At 39.6% G+C, this 19,861-nt stretch overlaps 1 protein-coding gene across 2 annotated transcripts in view; it reads right to left on the reverse strand.

Moving 5' to 3' along the window:
• Window positions 1-5,910: 5,910 nt before the first annotated feature.
• The window catches only part of LOC131947184 (protocadherin-11 X-linked), a 35,989-nt gene continuing 22,038 nt past the window's right edge, over window positions 5,911-19,861 (reverse strand). Inside the window, exons 2-5 of one of the 2 annotated variants that reach the window (XM_059308324.1) lie at window positions 19,507-19,692; window positions 17,102-17,255; window positions 8,737-8,778; window positions 7,160-7,247 (exon numbers count right to left, since the gene is read on the reverse strand). In XM_059308324.1, coding sequence (XP_059164307.1) covers window positions 8,753-8,778; window positions 17,102-17,255; window positions 19,507-19,692 — 366 coding nt within the window. In that variant the 3' untranslated portion in view covers window positions 7,160-7,247; window positions 8,737-8,752. Of the gene's footprint in view, window positions 7,248-8,736; window positions 8,779-17,101; window positions 17,256-19,506; window positions 19,693-19,861 lie in introns of both variants that reach the window. The other variant, XM_059308323.1, reaches the window with a different exon arrangement.

The following is a 19,861-nucleotide window of genomic DNA, read 5'->3' on the forward strand; positions in this document are numbered from 1 at the left end:
TAAATAATGGTCGATATGGACGGTCGAGGTCAATATAAAGTGCCACTCTTCTGCGAAGGTGTGTGAACATCTTTAAAATGTGTGGCTCTTTACATTCAGTTTTATTCCAATAAGTATATGAGGTTCTTTCTTTATATTCAGTTTTTGTAAAGGTTACAAAAATATAAGGTATTATTTGCTTTAGTGTTATCAATTTAAAATTTGAGGAATGAAATCTATTTTCCGTTGTGACTATCTCAATCAGAGTTAAGAAAGAATAATAATCATTAAAAAAGTTAAAAAAAACCCACGTTTTCTGATTGAACTAAAAAGTAGAAAATAAATACTATACATCACAATAATGCAAGCGATCACTCTACTATAAGCGATGAAAAACGTGGGGCGCCGAAGTAAAAGTTATATTACTATTGATTAGATAATACTATTGACTTTTATTAGGGAGCTTGTAGAGAGTCAACAGTATTAGAAACTGTAAGAAAATCACGGCGCCCCACATTTTTCATCGCTTATAGTAGAGTGATCGCTTGCATTATTGTGATGTATAGTATTTATTTTCTACTTTTTAGTTCAATCAGAAAACGTGGGTTTTTAAAAACTTTTTTAATGATTATTATTTTCTACTTTTTAGTCTTTGTCTGTTTGTTTGCATTGAAATCTTGCTATCGATTTTATCTTTTCACTTTTTTTGGGTAAACGAAGACAACTCGTAAAAAGACAACTCGTAAAAAAAACGAGAGACCCTTTCTTCTTCGGTCTCAATCGCAAGTGAATGATTGTCAGAGGTTAGTTGATAGCGGTTAGGACGAGGGCTGGTTACTGACTAGAACACATAGATTTGAACCCGTGTCGAGTGGGATAGCAATCGTGTGCCCAACCACTCGACCATATCGTCTCCCCCAAACTGGCCACCAGTGGTAATAGTTACCTCCTGTAAGTTTGAAGTCGGTTCAAACTAAATTATCTGCCCCTAAGCCTGTCGCGACGTGGGATCGTTCGCTTCACTGCGCGCGGCAAGAGAGAGGCGAGCTACGCGTCGCTCGTTTTTTTTCTAATGGCTCGCAGAGGAGAATTATATATATAGATTATATAGCGGTCTAAAATGCTCAATAAAATGTTTCCATTGATCAATTTAGTAATAATAACAATTGAGTATTCTATGGTCATCCAAAAGAAAGCTTCCCTGAAAATTTCAGCGCGCTAGCTAACTGGGAAGTGCCAGAAATTTCGATCGCAAGATTTGATTGGAAAGACAGAGAAAGCAAGTTAAAGAAAACGTGGGAAAAAAGTTCTCGTTTCTAGAAAAGTGTCTCCAACTTACGCCTAGGCTAGGCGAGGCTATGACTATGGATGGAAGCAACTTTTCAAGCTAATTTTATATAATGTCAAGCTCAACTAGAGAGGGTGGTAGATATTATTCTACATGTTGACCAATAACGGTTCACGTTTTGTGTAAGGAAGGTGTGTACTCAGTTTTATTCAAATCCCAGCATTATGGATGCTCAGTTTTATTCAAATCTCAGCATTGTTCGTGCTCAGTTTTATTCAAATCCCAGCATTGTTTGAGCTCAGTTGTATTCAAATCCCAGCATTGTTGGTGCTCAGTTTTATTCAAATCCCAGCATTGTGTATGTCACCAAAGTAGACTCCACCGGTGCCACAAATATTTGAGCAGACTACAAAGTACAAATAAGTTGTTCAAATACAAATTCTAGAGAATATAAAAAAATCAATTATCTTATTGATCTATAAAACAAGTTTAGTTGAATAGAACAATGTGGGGGGGGGGGGGGGGGTCTGTGACTAGTACATACTGGCAACACCAGGCACAATGCTCATTAATTATGGAAACAGACCGGCGCAAAAAACTTCTCTGCCCGGTGTTAATTAACAAATGTGGTGTCCCCCCCCCCCACCCTGACCCAGGTGGGGTAAGTATTGATGGGGAAACCTTTGATAGCCCCTGCCTGGATCTTTGATGTGGGCTTTGGGGGCTTAGGTGGGTGGGGTTGTTTTATAAGGGGTGGACTCGGTGGTGGTGGAGATGACAAAACAGGTCAGGTTGGTGTGGAGCTGACTACAAGTGGTACATCACATCAGTGGTTTATATCTTGACCATACCACCACTGGTGCAGGACCATACCACCACTGGTGCAGATCTTTGCCATACCACCACTGGTGCAGGTCTTGGCCATACCACCACTGGTGCAGGTCTTGGCCATACCACCACTGGTGCAGATCTTGGCCATACCACCACTGGTGCAGATCTTGGCCATACCACCACTGGAGCAGATCTTGGCCATACCACCACTGGTGCAGGTCTTGTCCATACCACCACTGGTGCAGGTCTTGGCCATACCACCACTGGTGCAGATCTTGGCCATACCACCACTGGTGCAGGTCTTGTCCATACCACCACTGGTGCAGGTCTTGACCATACCACCACTGGTGCAGGTCTGGGCCATACCACCACTGGTGCAGATCTTGGCCATACCACCACTGGTGCAGATCTTGGCCATACCACCACTGGAGCAGATCTTGGCCATACCACCACTGGAGCAGATCTTGGCCATACCACCACTGGTGCAGGTCTTGGCCATACCACCACTGGTGCAGGTCTTGGCCATACCACCACTGGTGCAGATCTTGGCCATACCACCACTGGTGCAGATCTTGGCCATACCACCACTGGTGCAGGTCTTGGCCATACCACCACTGGTGCAGGTCTTGGCCATACCACCACTGGTGCAGGTCTTGGCCATACCACCTTTGGTGCAGGTCTTGGCCATACCACAGTAATTCATGATAACAACAAGCTGTCTTTATTTATACACGCTATACATGTTACATGTTGACAATATATTATTTCTTTATACAATCTACATATTTCTATTTTTTCAAATATAAAAAACAACTCCGATAAGCACTGGATTAACTTTACTTGACCCTTCACAAACCAAACGACCTCATCCTACACAAGCTAAATTGTCCAGCAGAAGTTACGCCACACCCTATTCTTCTTCTTCGTTCTCAATTCTACTGTCGGAAGAGATTCCCTCCAACACAATTAAGGATACCCGTCAACTGGTTATGCGCCATATAGGCCTTTTATTCTGATTTCAGCCTGCTTTTCTTTTTGGATTTGCTTTCCATAGCCTTTGTCCAACCAAGAACAAACTACAAGGCAGCAGTTGTTTGATTTTGGAGTTGTCTCTCCTAGAAGAGTGGCTGCCCCCAGCTATCAAAGCCCCATCTTGCCCGAGGGCACGTACTCAAGACTTTTTGATTTAGCAGCCATAAGCTGTACCGGATCGACCACGCCGACTATTGTCGTGTATCATCTAAAAATGCCCAGTTTTAACTAAAATTAAGCAATCAGAGCTAAATATCTCCCCCCCCCACCCTCACCTTTTCCCACAGAACTTGGACTTAACTAGCCAATGACCAGAACAGGTCAACACACGTCATGATCACACAACACAAGAAAGTAAACCCTTAAATTTTTGTAAACATTCTTTAATTCAACGCCATCTCAAGAAGTGGGTATTGACCCCACGAGTATTAAAAAATATGAACCGAAGATTTGATGAATTTAATTCACAACCGCATGAATGATATACGTATGCAAACTAGTCAAAGTTTTACAGTAGTTTACATTGTTTAGACAGTTCTAATTGTCTTTTTTGTATAATTAATTAGAAAACAATATAAGGGGGAGTGATTAGGGTGGTATTGAAACTTTGTTTACTTTAGAATATAATATAAAGCTAACTATCGGAAATTCAATCATTATCAGTAATATTGCTGAACTATACTAGAATAAATTGAAAGAAAAGAAAATTCTTAAATTCGAAATGTCAATCAAAATGTTTACTGTAAAACCTTAACTTTTTGAACACATACAGACACGTTTACATCAATTTCATTGCAAACAATTTTTTTTTGTCAACAAATAAAAAAAATTATGTGTACAATTAGAACTATTTACATAACAATGAGACACGCATATAGCTGTGTTGTGTGTCTGACACAGCCCTAGCTTAGTGTGTCGGACACTCATGTCACTAGGACACAGCCGACACTAGACGCACGTCTGCTCTAGTGTGTGGTCCACCTACTCACCAGGAATGTACGGTTATGAAAAAATGGATTTTAAAACTAAAAAAATAATTATGCTAGAAACAAAACTAAAATCTCTGAATTTTAAAAACATTTTCTAAAAGTTAAAAAAAAAAACAACTAAAAGAGGATAAAATGGAATAAAATATGAATTAAAGAATAAGGTACAGAGATAAGAACTTGCATTAAAATCCGTATTTGTGTAAAGTGATATTTTAGCGTGCCATAAATTTCAAAAATACTTCTTACAATAGTTTAATACTTTTCTATGTACAATACATTTCAATGTGTGTATAAATAATACAAGTTATAAACAAATGGTATATTTACATGATTATTCACATACATAAATTAAACACTAATATTTACAAACGTTACATTTGGGGTTAATTAAAGACGAAAATGTTCTAGTACTTTCTCCAATGAGTGGATCACATTGTGTGATGGATGAGCTAATGTACTATTCTGGAGAGAAATTGTAATTAGAATTTTAGACAACACAATCTAGTTGCAGGACAAGGCAAAACTTAGGAGAGCAGGCTAAATATTTAAATACATTAATTAAAAATAAGTAATCACATTAGTTTAATGACCAATCAGCCCACACGCAGTATAGCGCTACACAGGGGACGCAATCCCAGAACATCGAGCGATACAGGGGACATAATCCCCCCAAATATACCACAGCCACGCCAAGCGAGAAATGGAAAATCAAATTGAATGAATCTACAGACCTAGGGGAGTCTGGCAGACGTGGAAATCAACATCAGACATCACATTACGTCAAGCCCTAGGATAACACCAGGCTCTTTGCCACAGTCTGTGGAGCGTCTCGGTTATTTCCCTTGACGGATTCCCCCATTTTTTATTTATAGTAACTAGCACAGCCAAACGATATGTAGACATTCAAATCACAGGTGCTCGGGTTACAGATAATTAGGCTATAATTAGCATTGTAGCACCATAAGAAAATTGTAATTATGAAATAATCGGAAACATATAAACGACAACAGGGCAGATTAAAAAAAAAGTTTGTAAGGGTCAGCTAATACAAATCTGTTATGAACGGGATGAACTCAAATTTTTCTTTGTTCTAGTTTAAAAAAAAAAAGCTTCAAGTTTTAAAGAGTTGAATCCTGCCACTTTTGGATTAGGTTTTATATTTGACATAAACAAGTTTAAAAAATTTAAAGAATTTTTTTTACAAGAAAATGTTTAACTGTAAAGAAAAGTGGCTAAAGATTTGTAAAAATAAAAAAAGGTTGGCCTGGTTCGTGTTTTGTAATTTCACGTCAGAAACCAAACCCAGGTCACGTGTCACATACGTCACTGTAGTCGTGTCACGTGTCAAACAAAATAACCAACCGGTGTGAAGTCGTCTGAGAAGTCGTCTGGTCCGGCTGGTCAATAAATTGTGGGCCTTAGGGTAATTTTAAATGGTGGATGGTAATCACGGAATTCTACAACAAATTTTTTTTTTTTAAATTCATAAAAATAAAGTTTTGTAGTTATAACAGGACTTAAAACAAAACATAAAAAAAAAATGACTTCAAGTTTGAATGTAACACCTATATAGGATAATATCATTTTTTAAGACATTTGTTGGTATGATGAATGGGTGGATGAAATAACAGAGGGACAATAGAGGAATGTTGGATGTTGGGTGCAGCAAATAACCCTTGTTGGATGATATAACAAAACCCCTGACGTCATGCACAGGATGGAATGCTAAAAATAGAAACTGCATTAGTCTATTATTTTTTTTTACCTAACAGAATAAGAGTGGGTGGGGGGGGGGGGGGGCAGATGTCATGTTTGCGTGATGGTGTAGTGTGTGATCATTTATAATGTATGGCATGCAATGTTGGCACAGTACTGAATCACTCGTCTAGTTGGTTTAGTGCAGATAGAGAAGTTGGTGGAATATGGCGATAGTAGTTTCATATACAAGTTAATTAGAGTTGAAAATGTTGATTAAAGAATGACGTCGTTACAAGTTAAAATTTTAACTAGACAACGATGTCGTTAAAAGTTAAAATTTTAACTAGACAACGATGTCGTTAAACGTTAACATTTTAACTAGACAACGATGTCGTTAAAAAATAGTTTGTTAATCTCCTGACACAGGTCGTCGGCGTTGATGGTGTAGCTACCGGAAGTGGTGGTGGAGTTGCCGTCGTCGGCGTGTGGTCCTATGGTGCTGGCGTCCTCCAGGACCTCATCAATGTCCTGCAGCGAGTAGCCGTCGTCCAGAGAAAGTCTTTTCCCCGAGAGGGTGCTCTGGCTAGGGCCCCGGGCGGAGGTGGGTGGGGTGGGGTTCAGGTAGCTGTTGCCCATGTTGGGGGTGGTGTATTGACGGTTGGCGTTGGCGTAGCTTCTCGACTGGTTGGCCGGCTCGTAGACGGAGAGGTTGGAGTTGTCAATGAACATGCCGTGGGCCGTGGACGAGTCGACGACGGGGATGCGGGATAGGTTGGCGGGGGTCAGGTTGGCGGGGGTCAGTCTGTAAGGCGTGCCGGAAGTGTTCTGATAGAGCCGCAGACGCTGGGCAGACGACGATGGCCGGGGCGGCAAGGCGTCCGAGTTTCTGAGCGGGTCGGCCATGTTGGTTGGTGACGTCACGAGCTTCAAGTCTTTCAGGTACGACGGCGTTTTGGTGGGTGTTCCAGTGTAGGTGTTGTCGTCGTTACACTGGATGGGTGTTTTCAAAGGCGTCCTGTCGGCGGGTGTGGTTTCCTGTGTGGGGCGTGATGGCGTTTGGTCTAGGACGGTGGTGGTGTTGTCTTTCTTACGGGTGGGGGTTTTGTCCGCGAGGGTGCAGCAGCTGGTGCTGCGGCTGGCGCCCACCATCGTGTTGGCGGTGGCGCTGTCGTCGCTGAAGCTGATGTTGGGCTTGTAGTATCCGGCCGTCTCCGACATGCCCAGCGAGTCGGGCATGCTGGGCAGAGTTGTGGCACTTGTCGAGGTGCTCTCCCCCCACAGGCGCTTCCGGGCAGTCTCAGAGCTCAGTGACGTAGACGTTGAGCTGGGCATGTGCGACGTGCCGGAAGTGTTGCAAGACGACCTTGGCGAGCCGAAGGTCATAAGTTTGTTGGATGGTGGGTAGGTAGGAGTGGGACCATGACTTCGATCTAAAAATGGGAAAAAAAATTGAAAAGTTAAAACGGTGAATATCTTAACTAGCTTTAAATACGTTAAAATATAAACTAACCTTATTACAGATAGATTAATTTTTAAACTAGCATAGTAAATGTTCATTTTGTGCGGTTTTACAATATTTTTTTTCGTTTGGCTTTATCCTGCTAGGTGCTAGAGGGTTAAACCGTATTTTCACTTCTCTATATTACCCATCTATCCTGTACTTTTTTTCACACAGAGGAAGTGACCTAATCGTACGTCACTAAGACCCAACTAAATAGACGACAAGGCTATTTCCAAATTAAAAACGTGATTGTTAAGGAAATAGAGAGACCGAGAAAGGGGCGGGGTGGGGTGGGAATTTATCGAATGTTTCAACAGGTATTTGGGGAATTAATTTTTTTAGAGAAAAAAAAACTATAAAAAAATACCCAATAGGTTTTTGGTGAAAGCAACATTTTAAGTTGTTAAAAAACATTTTTTGGACCCCAAAAAAAAATATAACCAGTTTTTATTGCTTATATAGTGTTGTGTAAAGGTAAGTGTGATGTAGTTTAAAAGTTGATGGTCTATATCAAGTAAATAAATACTGGACAAGTCTGTGAAGAGGATATGATGATGTGTATTGTGGATATGAAATATGGGTGTTGTGTTGTAGCTATAAAATATGGATGATGAGTTGTGAATATACAATATGGATGATGAGTTGTGGATATAAAATATGGATTATGTGTTGTGGATATGAAACATGGATGTGTATTGTGTTGTGGATATAAAATATGGATGATGTGTTGTGGATATACAATATGGATGATGTGTATCCAATAGTGTTTTGACGTAGCACACCAAATTAGTGTCGGTCACAGAATATTCCATTAGACTCTAGGTTAGTGCCAGACATTGTCTAAAGGTCAACTGGTCAGTAGACAAACGCACCGTGCCATGCTGGATGCCGGATCACGTGATCTGATAGAATGTTGAATGTTGGACCAAGTTGATAGGTGGGGGTGGGAGGGGGGGGGGGTAGCATGATGGTCATTGTGATGATGATGACGATGACTCATTGCCAAAAGGAAAACATGAAAAAAGTAGGTCACGCGATGCTAGAACGAGGCTATTGGTATGCTGAGCAAAAACAAATAAAAAAAATCTAGCTAGCGAAAGTAAAAGAGCTGATCGTACACTGATTGGAGCACAATATCGATACACATTTGGGGAGGAGAGGGATGCATTAAAGGAAGGGGTAAGGGGTAGGGAAGTAAACAAATAGTTTTTAAAAATTGCTTGTAATTAATCAGTTTTAGTATAAAACGCAATTAGTTTTAATTTAAAAGTTAATATTAAAGTAGTTAAGAAATAATTGGTTAGCAGTAGTGACGTAAAACAACAGGTTGATCTCCAATTGTACACACACATCTATGTTCTAGTCTACAGACAACTACTAGCAGAGCAGACGAACAAGCAGACGTGAGCAGCACTTACCCCCAAACCAGCGGCCTTACACATAGGAGGAGCGACTCACGGCTGAAAGAATCCACACAAGCGTCACGTCATTACACAATTCAAACAAGTTAGGTGGGGTTACATTCTTTAATGTTTAATCAAATTTTGTTAGGTTTTAACTTAAAATTTTGTTAGGTTTTTAACTTACAATTTTGTTAGGTTTTTAACGTAAAATCAGATTTAGTTTGATTTCTTAAAGGTAAAAATCAGCTTTTTCAAAATCAATTTTGGACAAATTAAAATTTGAAATTATTTCGTGTTTAATTTAAAAATTGGTTGTTAGATAGCAATAACATGATAAAATTTGTAATAATACAAAGCTTAAATAAAAAGAGCAAAAACAAAACCAACAAAGAAAGATAAGTCAACAGCGGTGTAAATATTGACACTAACGAGTTGCATGCAACATCAACATAACATGTTATGGTGGTGGAGGGACATATAAATGGAACAAAAATGGTGCCAATACAAAAATAATAGCCAGAAAACAAAAAATAATAAATCTTATAAATGCACACACAGAAGCTTACAAACGATTTAGCTAAATTTGTTTTTCGGAGGAAAGCTTAATGTGTTTTTCAGAGAAAGGCTAAATACATTATTTTTTACGTTCATATGAACTTGGTTTTTATATTTTGTTTTACATTAAATGGTTGTGCTTTTCAGGCTGGGTTGTTGATCTATGTTGTGTTTGTGTGTCGTTGTGGCTGGGTATTTGTTGTTGAAAGTGGTTGCTGTGGTTGTGTATTTTGTTTGTAGGAATTAGTCAAGTTGATGTTGACAATAATCAGAAGCTCGAGAGTTAAAAATAAAATGTTATTAGACACTTTTTTTTAGTAGCAACCAGTTTTATGTTTGCTATCAAATATAGTTTCAAAAATAACAAATATAAAATGACATTTAAGTTTAATTATACAGGAATAAATCGTAGCAAGATGGCAGCAATTATAAAATGTCACGCCATGTACTGTTTTGTTTCGGTTAAAATAAAACGCTGGTCAAGTTTTGACAAAATTTCGTCAGTTTTTCCGACGAATCCCTGACTTTTTGACTGACGTTTTGTTACTGGGGGAGATAAAAATAGATTGGGAGAATACAGAGTGCTTGATCTCGCTGCTCTGCATTAGGGCCGTATTGTTTCTGGGGGGGGGGGGGGGGGGGGCTCTATGGGGGGGGGGCTCTATGGGGGGGGGGGGGCTCTATGGGGGGGGGGGCTCTTTCGCTGAATATCAACTTGTCTTCATGCTAATGATAAAAAAAATGTATGCAAATGTTTGTTGGGTTTTTCTTGAAATCTTTAGCTCAGAGCTTGAGAGTTATCCGACAAGGGGAGGCAAACATGGAGGCCGAGCACAGGAGTAGCATCCCTTGCACCAATGGGAGTATTAGAAAGGGGGGGGGGGGTGACGTTGAGACGGAATGAGGGCGAGTTGATTCCCTTGTCAAGAGTTTGAAAACCGTTAAAGAAATGGAAACGAAACCGGATGTGATGTTACGTAATTAAGCAGATTAAATTGGGCGTTGAGATGGTGGGGGAGGGGGGGGATGGAAGTTTACTTAAGGGGTGGGGGTGGATGGATTAAAGTTTAATTAAGACGATGGGGAGGAGATAGAGAAGGACGCGGGGCGGGCAATGCAAGATGCACTTGTAGTGTTGGATTGAGTTATACAAGGAAATGCGAGATGGAGGATAATACGGGGGAGGGGGAGAGGGGGGACGGGCAAAAATCAAGGAAACAAAAGCAAGATCAAGGCGGCTAAGGTCATCTGCATTAGGTCTTTAGAGGAGTTCATCTCCCCAATGTTTCACGCAGTTGTGTTTGTCAACATTTGATCCCCGCCAATTACAAGAGGAGTTTTCTTTGGGAAATTTTCATAACGAAGTCTAAATATTTAAAGAGATGGGTATGATAGGGGGGCGATGGGGGAGGGGTGAGGACGGGGTAAGATAGAGGAAATAATTATTTTAAGGTTAATGAAAGGTGCAGGAGATAATTATGTAATTAAGATAATAAAGATGTTTTTTTTTATTTGATTGAAAGATGAATATAGCAGAGGATTGTGTTAAGATGGTTAGCGTTGATGGCGTGGGGGGGGGGGGGGGGAGGACGGTCTGATGCTTTGAGCATTGACCTAGGATATTTCTAAACTAATCTTCAAGAAAGTTGTAGGTTTACATTAACCTAGGATAATCTTAAACTAAGCATCAAGACAGTTGTAGGTTTACTATGAGTATGATAGTTGATTTATTGGGAGACGACATTACAGAATTGATTTATACCCCGTGTTTTCTCCTATGTAAATTAAAAGACTAATACTTTAACCCTAAGAAAATATTCAGAACGTACATGATTTTTCTAAGAAAAATGTTATTTCTGTATTGCAGTTTTTACAGTTGGTCTAGAGTTAAGTTCATTTGAATAAGCAATTCATGCAAGCAACACAACTGTTCTATGAATGATTAGTGACTACTGTAGATGCAAAAACCACCTTGTTTGTGGAAGTTGGTGGGATTTGCGTTAAGTTAGAGTGAACATCGAGTATGAGAGTACGGAGGCAAGTCACGGACCGGGGTTTTACAGGGTTTACACCAATGGGGTTCGGGGTTTAAGTTAGCGAGTTGAGGTTAAGTGGTTGGAGCTTTGGGGGGTGTTTGCAGACGGGGGAGGGTAGGGGGGGGTGGGGGATTTCATTTGATGAATTAAGTGTGGTAAAAATGCGGCAACATTTGTGTAAAATGGAGGCTTTGTTTTTTTATAGAGCGAAGTTCCATAAGGGAGAGATGATTTTACTGGAAGTGTTGGCGAGATGTGGAATAATAAAGCGAGATATGGAAGGCGAGTGGTTATGAGATTAATGGAAGGAAAAAGTAAACGATAAAATTAAAGGAGAGAGGTTGGGTTGGATGAGGTTACACAGATGGGAGGGGGGAGGGGTTAAGCGAGAGGTGATGAACTCATCCTTTAAGAAAAGATCAGGGGAAGTCTGATTGCGGGAGGACAAGATGGAGTTATTAGAAAAGACATTGTGTGTGTGGGGGGGTGTGTGATCCAATACCACCCTTATGGATATTATCCAGTGAGGATAGAATTTAATTAATGGCCGCGTCACGCATCGGATGTTGAGTGTGTGAGAGTGCGGTCGGAAGTGCGGGGATGCGGTCAAAAGTCAGCGGATAGCGGTCAGTGTATTGTGGGGGTCCGAGTATTAATGCGATGCAACTCGTGTGTGTGTTTGTGTGTGTGTGTGTGTGTGTGTGGACCTAGGAGGATGGTACCAGGAAGTCCCGGAATGAGATCCCGATTTTTTTTTCTTGGAGACATCTCTAGATCTAGGTTGATGGAAGAAAGTTGGGGGTAGGGGAGGGTCATGTGATTTTTAATTTAGATACGAGACCAAAGACTTTGGAAATACGTGAACACAGAAATATGGATACCGGGTCGTTCAGTGGCGTGGGTCTCTGTTTCTGGTACAGATATCACGATCAAGCTAATTGTATCTAAAGGAGAATCTCAGTTTCTCCACAGAAGATGTGTTTTTTTGGGAATTCTATAGAGATTTCAAAATGTATCTTTTATTTTTATTTTTGTCCCAGCATTTTTTTTTGGGGTCCGCACTCGGCTCAAGATATCCGAGTGAGATTTAAAGATTAATTTGGTTAAAATTCAATCCATGGAATGATTAATGAGACGCGTTAATTACCGATTTTTTAACAGTCCCAGGTCAACAAAGTTAATTTATTCTTTGAATATCTTAAGAAATATTTAAAATATTAAATACTTTTTTTTTAAATTTTGAAATGAAAATTTGAAATATTTTAATGTCCGAGTAAGATGAAGTATCTTTCAGGGTGAAAAAAAATCGATATCAAATTGAAAAGATGTGTTATTGATCTAAATAATTGGAGCAGAATTGGGCGCGGGTCGATTGTTTGCCTAGGTTAAAGCCTTTTAAATGAGAATCCACTTGAAGAAATATTAAAAGGTCACATTTATGGCTTGCTTGTGTCCGGGGGGAAGATTTAAGGGGGACGGGGAAAGGGGGTGGGGGGTGGTGTTAATGTGTGAGATGGGAGACAGCGAGCCACCGGCAGGGAGGAACCGGAAGTTGTGATTGAGGACACTGTGCATGTCAAGGCAAAGGGCGGGTTGGGCTTTTGTGATTTTTGGAAGGAGTTTTAAGAGATCTTTGGCTTATTTCAAAGTTGAGGATAAAATATTTTAAAGTTAAGGATAAAATATTTTAAAGTTAAGGATAAAATGTTTTAATCTCAAGTACTTTCAAGTGCGATTATATAATATGTGTGGGGAGTGGGGGGGGGGGGGTAATTAACAGCCAATATGATAATATAATTTGTGCAGGAAGTTAGTTTAAAAATACAAGAGATATAACGCGTGAAAAAAATAAAACTATTTTCATTCATGAGAGCTTGTTCAGATTTAGAGTGAAAATAAAAACTGTAACGACAAGAAACAAATATGAATAAATAGCGAAACAAAACAAATTAGTAATTAAAGTGTAGCAACGAATAAGCCTATTATTTATATTTACGATAGGAAATTTACTGGAAGAAAGTTAGGCTGAGCATTCTAGAAACATCCGTGGACACAGCGAAACATTGGCAATTTGGTTAGAATAATTTGTACGAACTACAAAGTTTATGTATGAGTTAGCTGGAGGCGAGATAGTGTGTGTTGGGTTTTGGAGAGTTTATGTATGCTGAGGTAGTGTTTTAGATTATGGAGGAGTAGAGATGTGTAATGGTGAGGGGGTTAATAAAGAGAGACTGTAATCGAGATATCGGGAAAGATGTTGCGGCTCTGGAGAGAAAACTCCGGGAATTTTTTTTCTCCGGCGGAGTGATACAAGTAATGAAGAATGATAAGGGTGGTGGTGATGGAAGGGGTGGGCGGGGTGGGGGGATTAGCAGGGGACTTAGTCCAGAACCACAAGTTTATTCTGGAAGGGGGTTAGGAAGCATGGGCTTAAGAGGGGATAGGGTGTGTTGGGATGGACAGTAGGGGGGTGACAGGGAGGGGAGGGGGGGGTGGGGGGTACAAGGTGACGGGGAGCCGGATATTGCGCTGGTGCCGCCTTTTGTCACAAGATCAATTGTCTTTCTGGGTCTGCGAGTTGTCCGGCCCTGCCCGCGAGTTGTCCGTCCCTGCCCGCGAGTGCCAATTAAATTGAGTCTGCATCTTAACAAGGGACAAAAGATTAGTCAACGGTAGTCACGTGATACCAACGGGCAGTCGTGTACCACGTGATCTCTACAGTACCACCCCCCACCCCCACCGACCATGTGATGTTGGGAGAATTATAAAATTAATTAATAATGAAATTCGGCAGTACATGTCGTGGGGTGAGGCACGTAAGGGTGGGGGTGGGTATGGGGGCGGGGATGGTAATGGTGGTGGGGGTGGGGGGTACTCAAATATTTATTTCTATTTCCTATCATCATTTTCTACAGTAATAGGCACCCGGAAACCGGCAATAACTAGCCGGCACTAGATCGGCCGGACAAAGAACATTGACGCTAGCTAACCGGAACTAGCAAAACGGTGTTAACAAGCCGGCAGTACTAAACCGGCATTTAAGAGCCGGCAGCATTAAACCGGCAGTTACACCAGCAAAAAGCCAGAAAATGGCCGACTTTAACACGTCGGGGTTTGTAAGCCAACTGAAACTAGCCGGAAGTAGCAAATACGGCATTAACTTCCGGCACAAGTTGGCCGGCATTAACTTGCCGGTAGAAGTTGGCCGGCATTAACTTGCCGGTAGAAGTTGGCCGGCATTAACTTGCCGGCAGAAGTTGGCCGGCATTAACTTGCCGGCAGATGTTGGCCGGCACTAAATGTAAGACATTTGACGACACCAACTAGTCCATTACAACAAAAGTTCGCAGCAATTTTTTTTAAGGGAAAACTACGGTACATTTATCGAAGTAAATTTATATGGAACTAGCCGTCCCGGCCAGGCCCTGCTCTGGCTTCTGTGAAAAACCTTTCTGTTAAAGACCATTACCTTTGTGTTTAGTAATCATCATAAACCCGGCATTGCCCACCCAAACCACAACCAACCAAAACAACAAAACGCAAACATAACGCTAACACAATTACAAATACAAACGAAAACAAAAACCTAACAACAAACCCAACCACAAACACCAATACCAACAAAAAAAAAAAAAAAACAACGAAAAAGCAAACGAAAACAAACCAAATCCAAACGCAAAACCAACCAAAAACACAAATACAAACCCAAACAAAAAAACACAAACAAAAACGAAAAAAGAAAGAACAAAAACGAACCAAATCAAAACGCAACCACTAACGCAAACCCACCTAAACACAAAGAAAACACAAACGCGAACATAAACGCCCGGGGCGGAATCACCTGTTTTAGCTTAATGAACGACTATAGTACCCCAACTTATTCATAGTCTTTTGCACTCACTTAAACGAACGCGCCTGTTTCAATTTAATGAACAATTTTAATACTCCAAGCTTATCCGTAAAATACCTACAACATTTGCACTTGATCAATCCCCGCTAATTATGTAATTATTTTTTTTTCCCAACACCAAAACAAAGTAATTAAAAAGTAAATTATTTTCCACAAAATGCAATGGTTTTATAAAGGGAAGTAATTTTGTTTTCCTAATTTATCAAAGGGAAGTAAGTGCTATAGGACTAAATAAAGACATAATTAGAATTTTTGTAAAAGATGATATTTTTTTAAAACTTGTGTTTAATGAACATGCCGACAATTATTACTGTAATTTGAAAAATGAAAATTATTTCCCAACACTTTCAATAGTAATTTTTTAGCTCATAAATTTAGACAAATGCGCACGATAATTTTCTAACACTTAAATTCATCCAAGACCAACGACAAACATATGCGTTACATACAGAACTGAGCTTTATATATTAGATAAATACTTGGTTAACCACATCTGAAAAGATACAGTTAGAAATATTTTTTAAACTTTGAAAATTCTAATTTTGCCAATGTAACTTGCGCCACAAATCTTTATTTTTAAAACAAAAACCTGCGTACTTTTAAGATTTCAATGTCGGGAATTAATGCGAAATTTATTTACAGCTAAAGACCTTCCCGGAAGAAAACAATTATTGTCTTTCTCCCTGCGACTCCATTAAAAAAGAAAGCCTTTTAAATTGTTCCACGATTTTCTAGTCAGGTCCATTGTGAGAGAAAGGAAAAAAATGGCGTACTGAAACTCGCAACCGGCTTCCGGTCTACTAATGAATTTTGACCACGTTCTGGCCATTTCCGATATTGTTTTTAGGCTGCAATTTCTGCCGGCTCAAAGTGGGGGTTTGATTGACGGATGGGACAGACGGAGATCAGATGCGTCTTACAGCGTCAGATGCGTCTTACAGCGTCAGATGACGCAGCATCATCAGAACGAGGCTGGCCGATTGCTGTTATTAGAGGTAGATAGAGAGTGGATTGGAGAGAACGGGCGTCTTCATTTGCGGTATTAGAGTTGAGCTTTCTTTTTAGAATAGATATGATCGTAAGGGGAGAGAATCGAGGACAGTTGAGATAAAGGGAGATAAGGTTGAAGCGGGAAGAATATTTTTTGGGGTAATTTATTTATTTCTTTATTCAGGTGTTAGTTCTCGAACTTATTTTCTTTTACGTTAATACAAATGGCGCGGAAGTTTAAAAATGCAACGTAGTTCGTAGAGTCTATGCTTTAAAATTAATTTTTTTTTTTTGAGAATTTTGTTATTTTTATGCAATCGCCACAAAAAAAAAAAAAAAAAAAAAAAAAAAAAAAAAAGTGAAAAATGAAAATAAAATGTGTATGAAGAAATGTCAACCAAAGCTAGTGCGTATAGCAGGAAGTGAAGTCAAATACAAATGAAATAGAAGGTGAAAAGGGAGATGACTGATACTCCGATCTCGGTCATAAAACCGCTTGGTCCACAGAGGGTTAAACAAAGGCCGGTAAATCTTCCCTACTTTGAAATGCGGTTATAAATATTAACATCACTTTAACATAAGCATAAAGGGTTAAGTTGCTGGTGAATGGGGGGATCTGTAGACGATTGAAGAGCACTTGGTTAGACAGCTTTGAATAGGTAATGTGCATTGATTGTCTCTAGCAATGTTGTGTATGAGATTTTAATTTGTAAAAAAATATTTTAAACAGGAGGTTAGAAGACTGGGGTACACAATGTAGGTATAAAAAAAAGGTTGACAAACACCGAATCAAAATGCAACAATGATCATTCCAAAAGCGGGAACAAGTTTGAGAATATTTTTTTTTTCTCGTAGAGAAGTGTCCGTTGTTATGTCAGTCAGTACTCACCATTGTCTCCGATCGCCACGACGACGGCGTGGGCCGGGCCGTGACCTTCACCTTCCTCGCTGGAGCCCCCGCGCCCACTGTCGCTGGTGGAGCCCGAGGAGTGGCTGGACGAATCCTCCACGGACAACTTGATGACCGAACTCCGGGGCGACTGCTGGAGACAGAGGGTCAAGGTCATTCAAATCACACACTGGGGCCTGACTTTAAAAAATCTAATCAAGTTACTGGTTCATCTTTGCTGAAGACTAAACAGTTCCATATAGAATTCTTCCAGGAATTATTTTACATTTATGTCAAACTGAGACTTCGTTTTAATTTAATTTAATTTAATTTTGATTCGACACTTTGAAATTACAAAGTATAAAACCTTGGAATTAAAAAATAAAATGTTTGAATAATAATCTCATTGTTGCAGTTGTTTTGAATTCTATAAAATGTAAGTTATAAAATAAAATCCTGCCTGCTTTTGCCTTAAAAAATTCTGAATATTAAAATTTTAAATTTTCTAAAAAGTTCTGCTTTATTATTCTGACAGATTATTAAATAATTAAAATATAATTCCGTGTTAAATTGCTTAAGGACCTTTGATTCATATTTTGAAGAGTTATTCTTAAAGTACCGCGTGTTTTAAAATACACAAAAAACAACTTTAAACTGCTTTCAAATACAACGCTAAGATATCGCTAAGATATCGTGAGACTTGTAACAAATGAGAATTTATAAAAAAAGTCTTGTATGATTGATAGGCCTAGAGCAAGATTTCACAAAAGTTCTGTTTACAATATGTGATGGATAGGAAGGATTTTACAAGCAGTCAAAAATGTTTCATTCTGTTTACAATTTCCTGTTAGAATATCATTTAATGTTCGCACTTTTGTGTTGAAATCAATACCGTTATCTGGGTCAGTTAGTTTTGGGTTACTTTTTAATTAATGAACACCGTGGTAGTCTAAAATATTGGATGCTACAGACATTGTTATAAGGAAAATAAATAATTGAATGTTTAGAGGTAAAAAAACAGCCATACATAGCCATATAGTTACTGCACAAAGCAAATAATGAAAGCAAACATCGATATTAAAACTGACTGCCCTGAAACAATAGCAAGAAGCAATATTTAAAGCAGTTGATTTTGATGGTAATGAAAGGTTAATTCTAGCATGCACACGTATGGTGATGGGTGTGGGCTGTCTTAAGATGGCTGTGGGCTGTCTTAAGATGGGTGTGAGTTGTCTTAAGATGGGTGTGGGCTGTCTTAAGATGGCTATGGGCTGTCTTAAGATGGGTGTGGGCTGTCTTAAGATGAGAAGGGTGTGGGTATGATTGTGTGTCTTAAGACATGAGATGGATGTGGGTACAGTTGTGTGTCTTAAGACTTGGTCCAGACACACGACTGTCTTATCGCCTGCCCCTATGTGGATCTGATCGATTGGTTGCTTTTAATAAAGACCGCGGCCAGTGCTGGGCATATTGTACTTTATTACAGTGGTCGCTGCTCGACCAGATAACTGCCTGTAATGGACTTTTATCATGACGTGCCGGAAGCTGAAAGAGGTTTTCCGGCTTTTATTTTCAGGACTTTTTTCTAGAACTTGCTATAGAACTTTTTATAGAACTTGCTATACAACTTTTTATAGAACTTGCTATAGGACTTTTTATAGAACTTGCTATAGGACTTTTTATAGAACTTGCTATAGAACTTTTTATAGAACTTGCTATAGAACTTTTTATAGAATTTTTTTTTTTTTTGAAAAGAGAAATGTGAACTTTATGAGCCTAAGAATGCTAGTGAAGAATGCGTAGGAATACAAGGTAGAGTTTTAGATATTTTTATTTTTTAGTGTGTTACGAGGAATACTGTCTTATGTGTGTGGAGTTTTGGGAATAGGGCCTACTGTCGTGTTTAGATAAATAGGGTTAAAGTAAAAAGTTATGAAAATAAATACTCAAAGTTTTATCAATCACACAAGAGATAAATAAATACCGTGGGGAAGTTGTGTAAGTTAGTTTCAAACATTGCACGTTATATTTGATACAAACAAGACCAGTTTTAACCTGGTAGTTTAGCCAAGCATGGTGTTACATATGTTAATGGTAGTATCATATTATCGTCATATCATGGTTTCTTTCAGGCATTTTTCTCCGGGGGGGGGGGAGGGAGGGGAGGGGTGTCACTTCAAAATTTAAGGGGTTGGTTCAAACTTATTAAAGTATGTATGTTCTATTAAAAAAAATATTGGGGCGGGGTGCAGAGAGATGCATGAAAGAAACACTGACTTCAAAGCGTTTAACAGCTGACATGTGATATAAGAGAGAGGAGTCTCATAAAGAGTCACAGCACCCAGTGTTAGACAGTGGAGTCAGAACAGGGTGGAGGGTGAGGCAGCATTAAAGAGATAGCTTACCCCACGTCCAGCTGACCAGTGTCCACCCCTGACTGAGTGATAGCCCAGCGCCTGGCTCCGTGGGGGTGGGGAGGTCGTGGTCATTCTGTCAATGTCCAGACCCTTGTCCATGTAATGGACCCTCTTGACATTGCCCTCCGTGGGTGAGAGGGTGTTGTGGAGGACGGAGGAGTGGGCTTGTGGTGACTGGGGAGGAACAAACAGATATTTGTTAGCATATTGGAAGCTTTCATTAGCATATTGGAAGCTTTCATCAGCATATTGGAAGCTTAGCGCGTTAGCATATTGGAAGCTTTCATTAGCTTATCGGAAGCTTGACAAAATAGCATATTGGAAGCTTGTGGTGACTGGGGAG

Source organism: Physella acuta, unplaced genomic scaffold (assembly GCF_028476545.2).
Source record: "Physella acuta isolate Inbredline_101_S28 unplaced genomic scaffold, ASM2847654v3 ptg000588l, whole genome shotgun sequence".
NCBI lineage: Eukaryota > Metazoa > Mollusca > Gastropoda > Physidae > Physella > Physella acuta.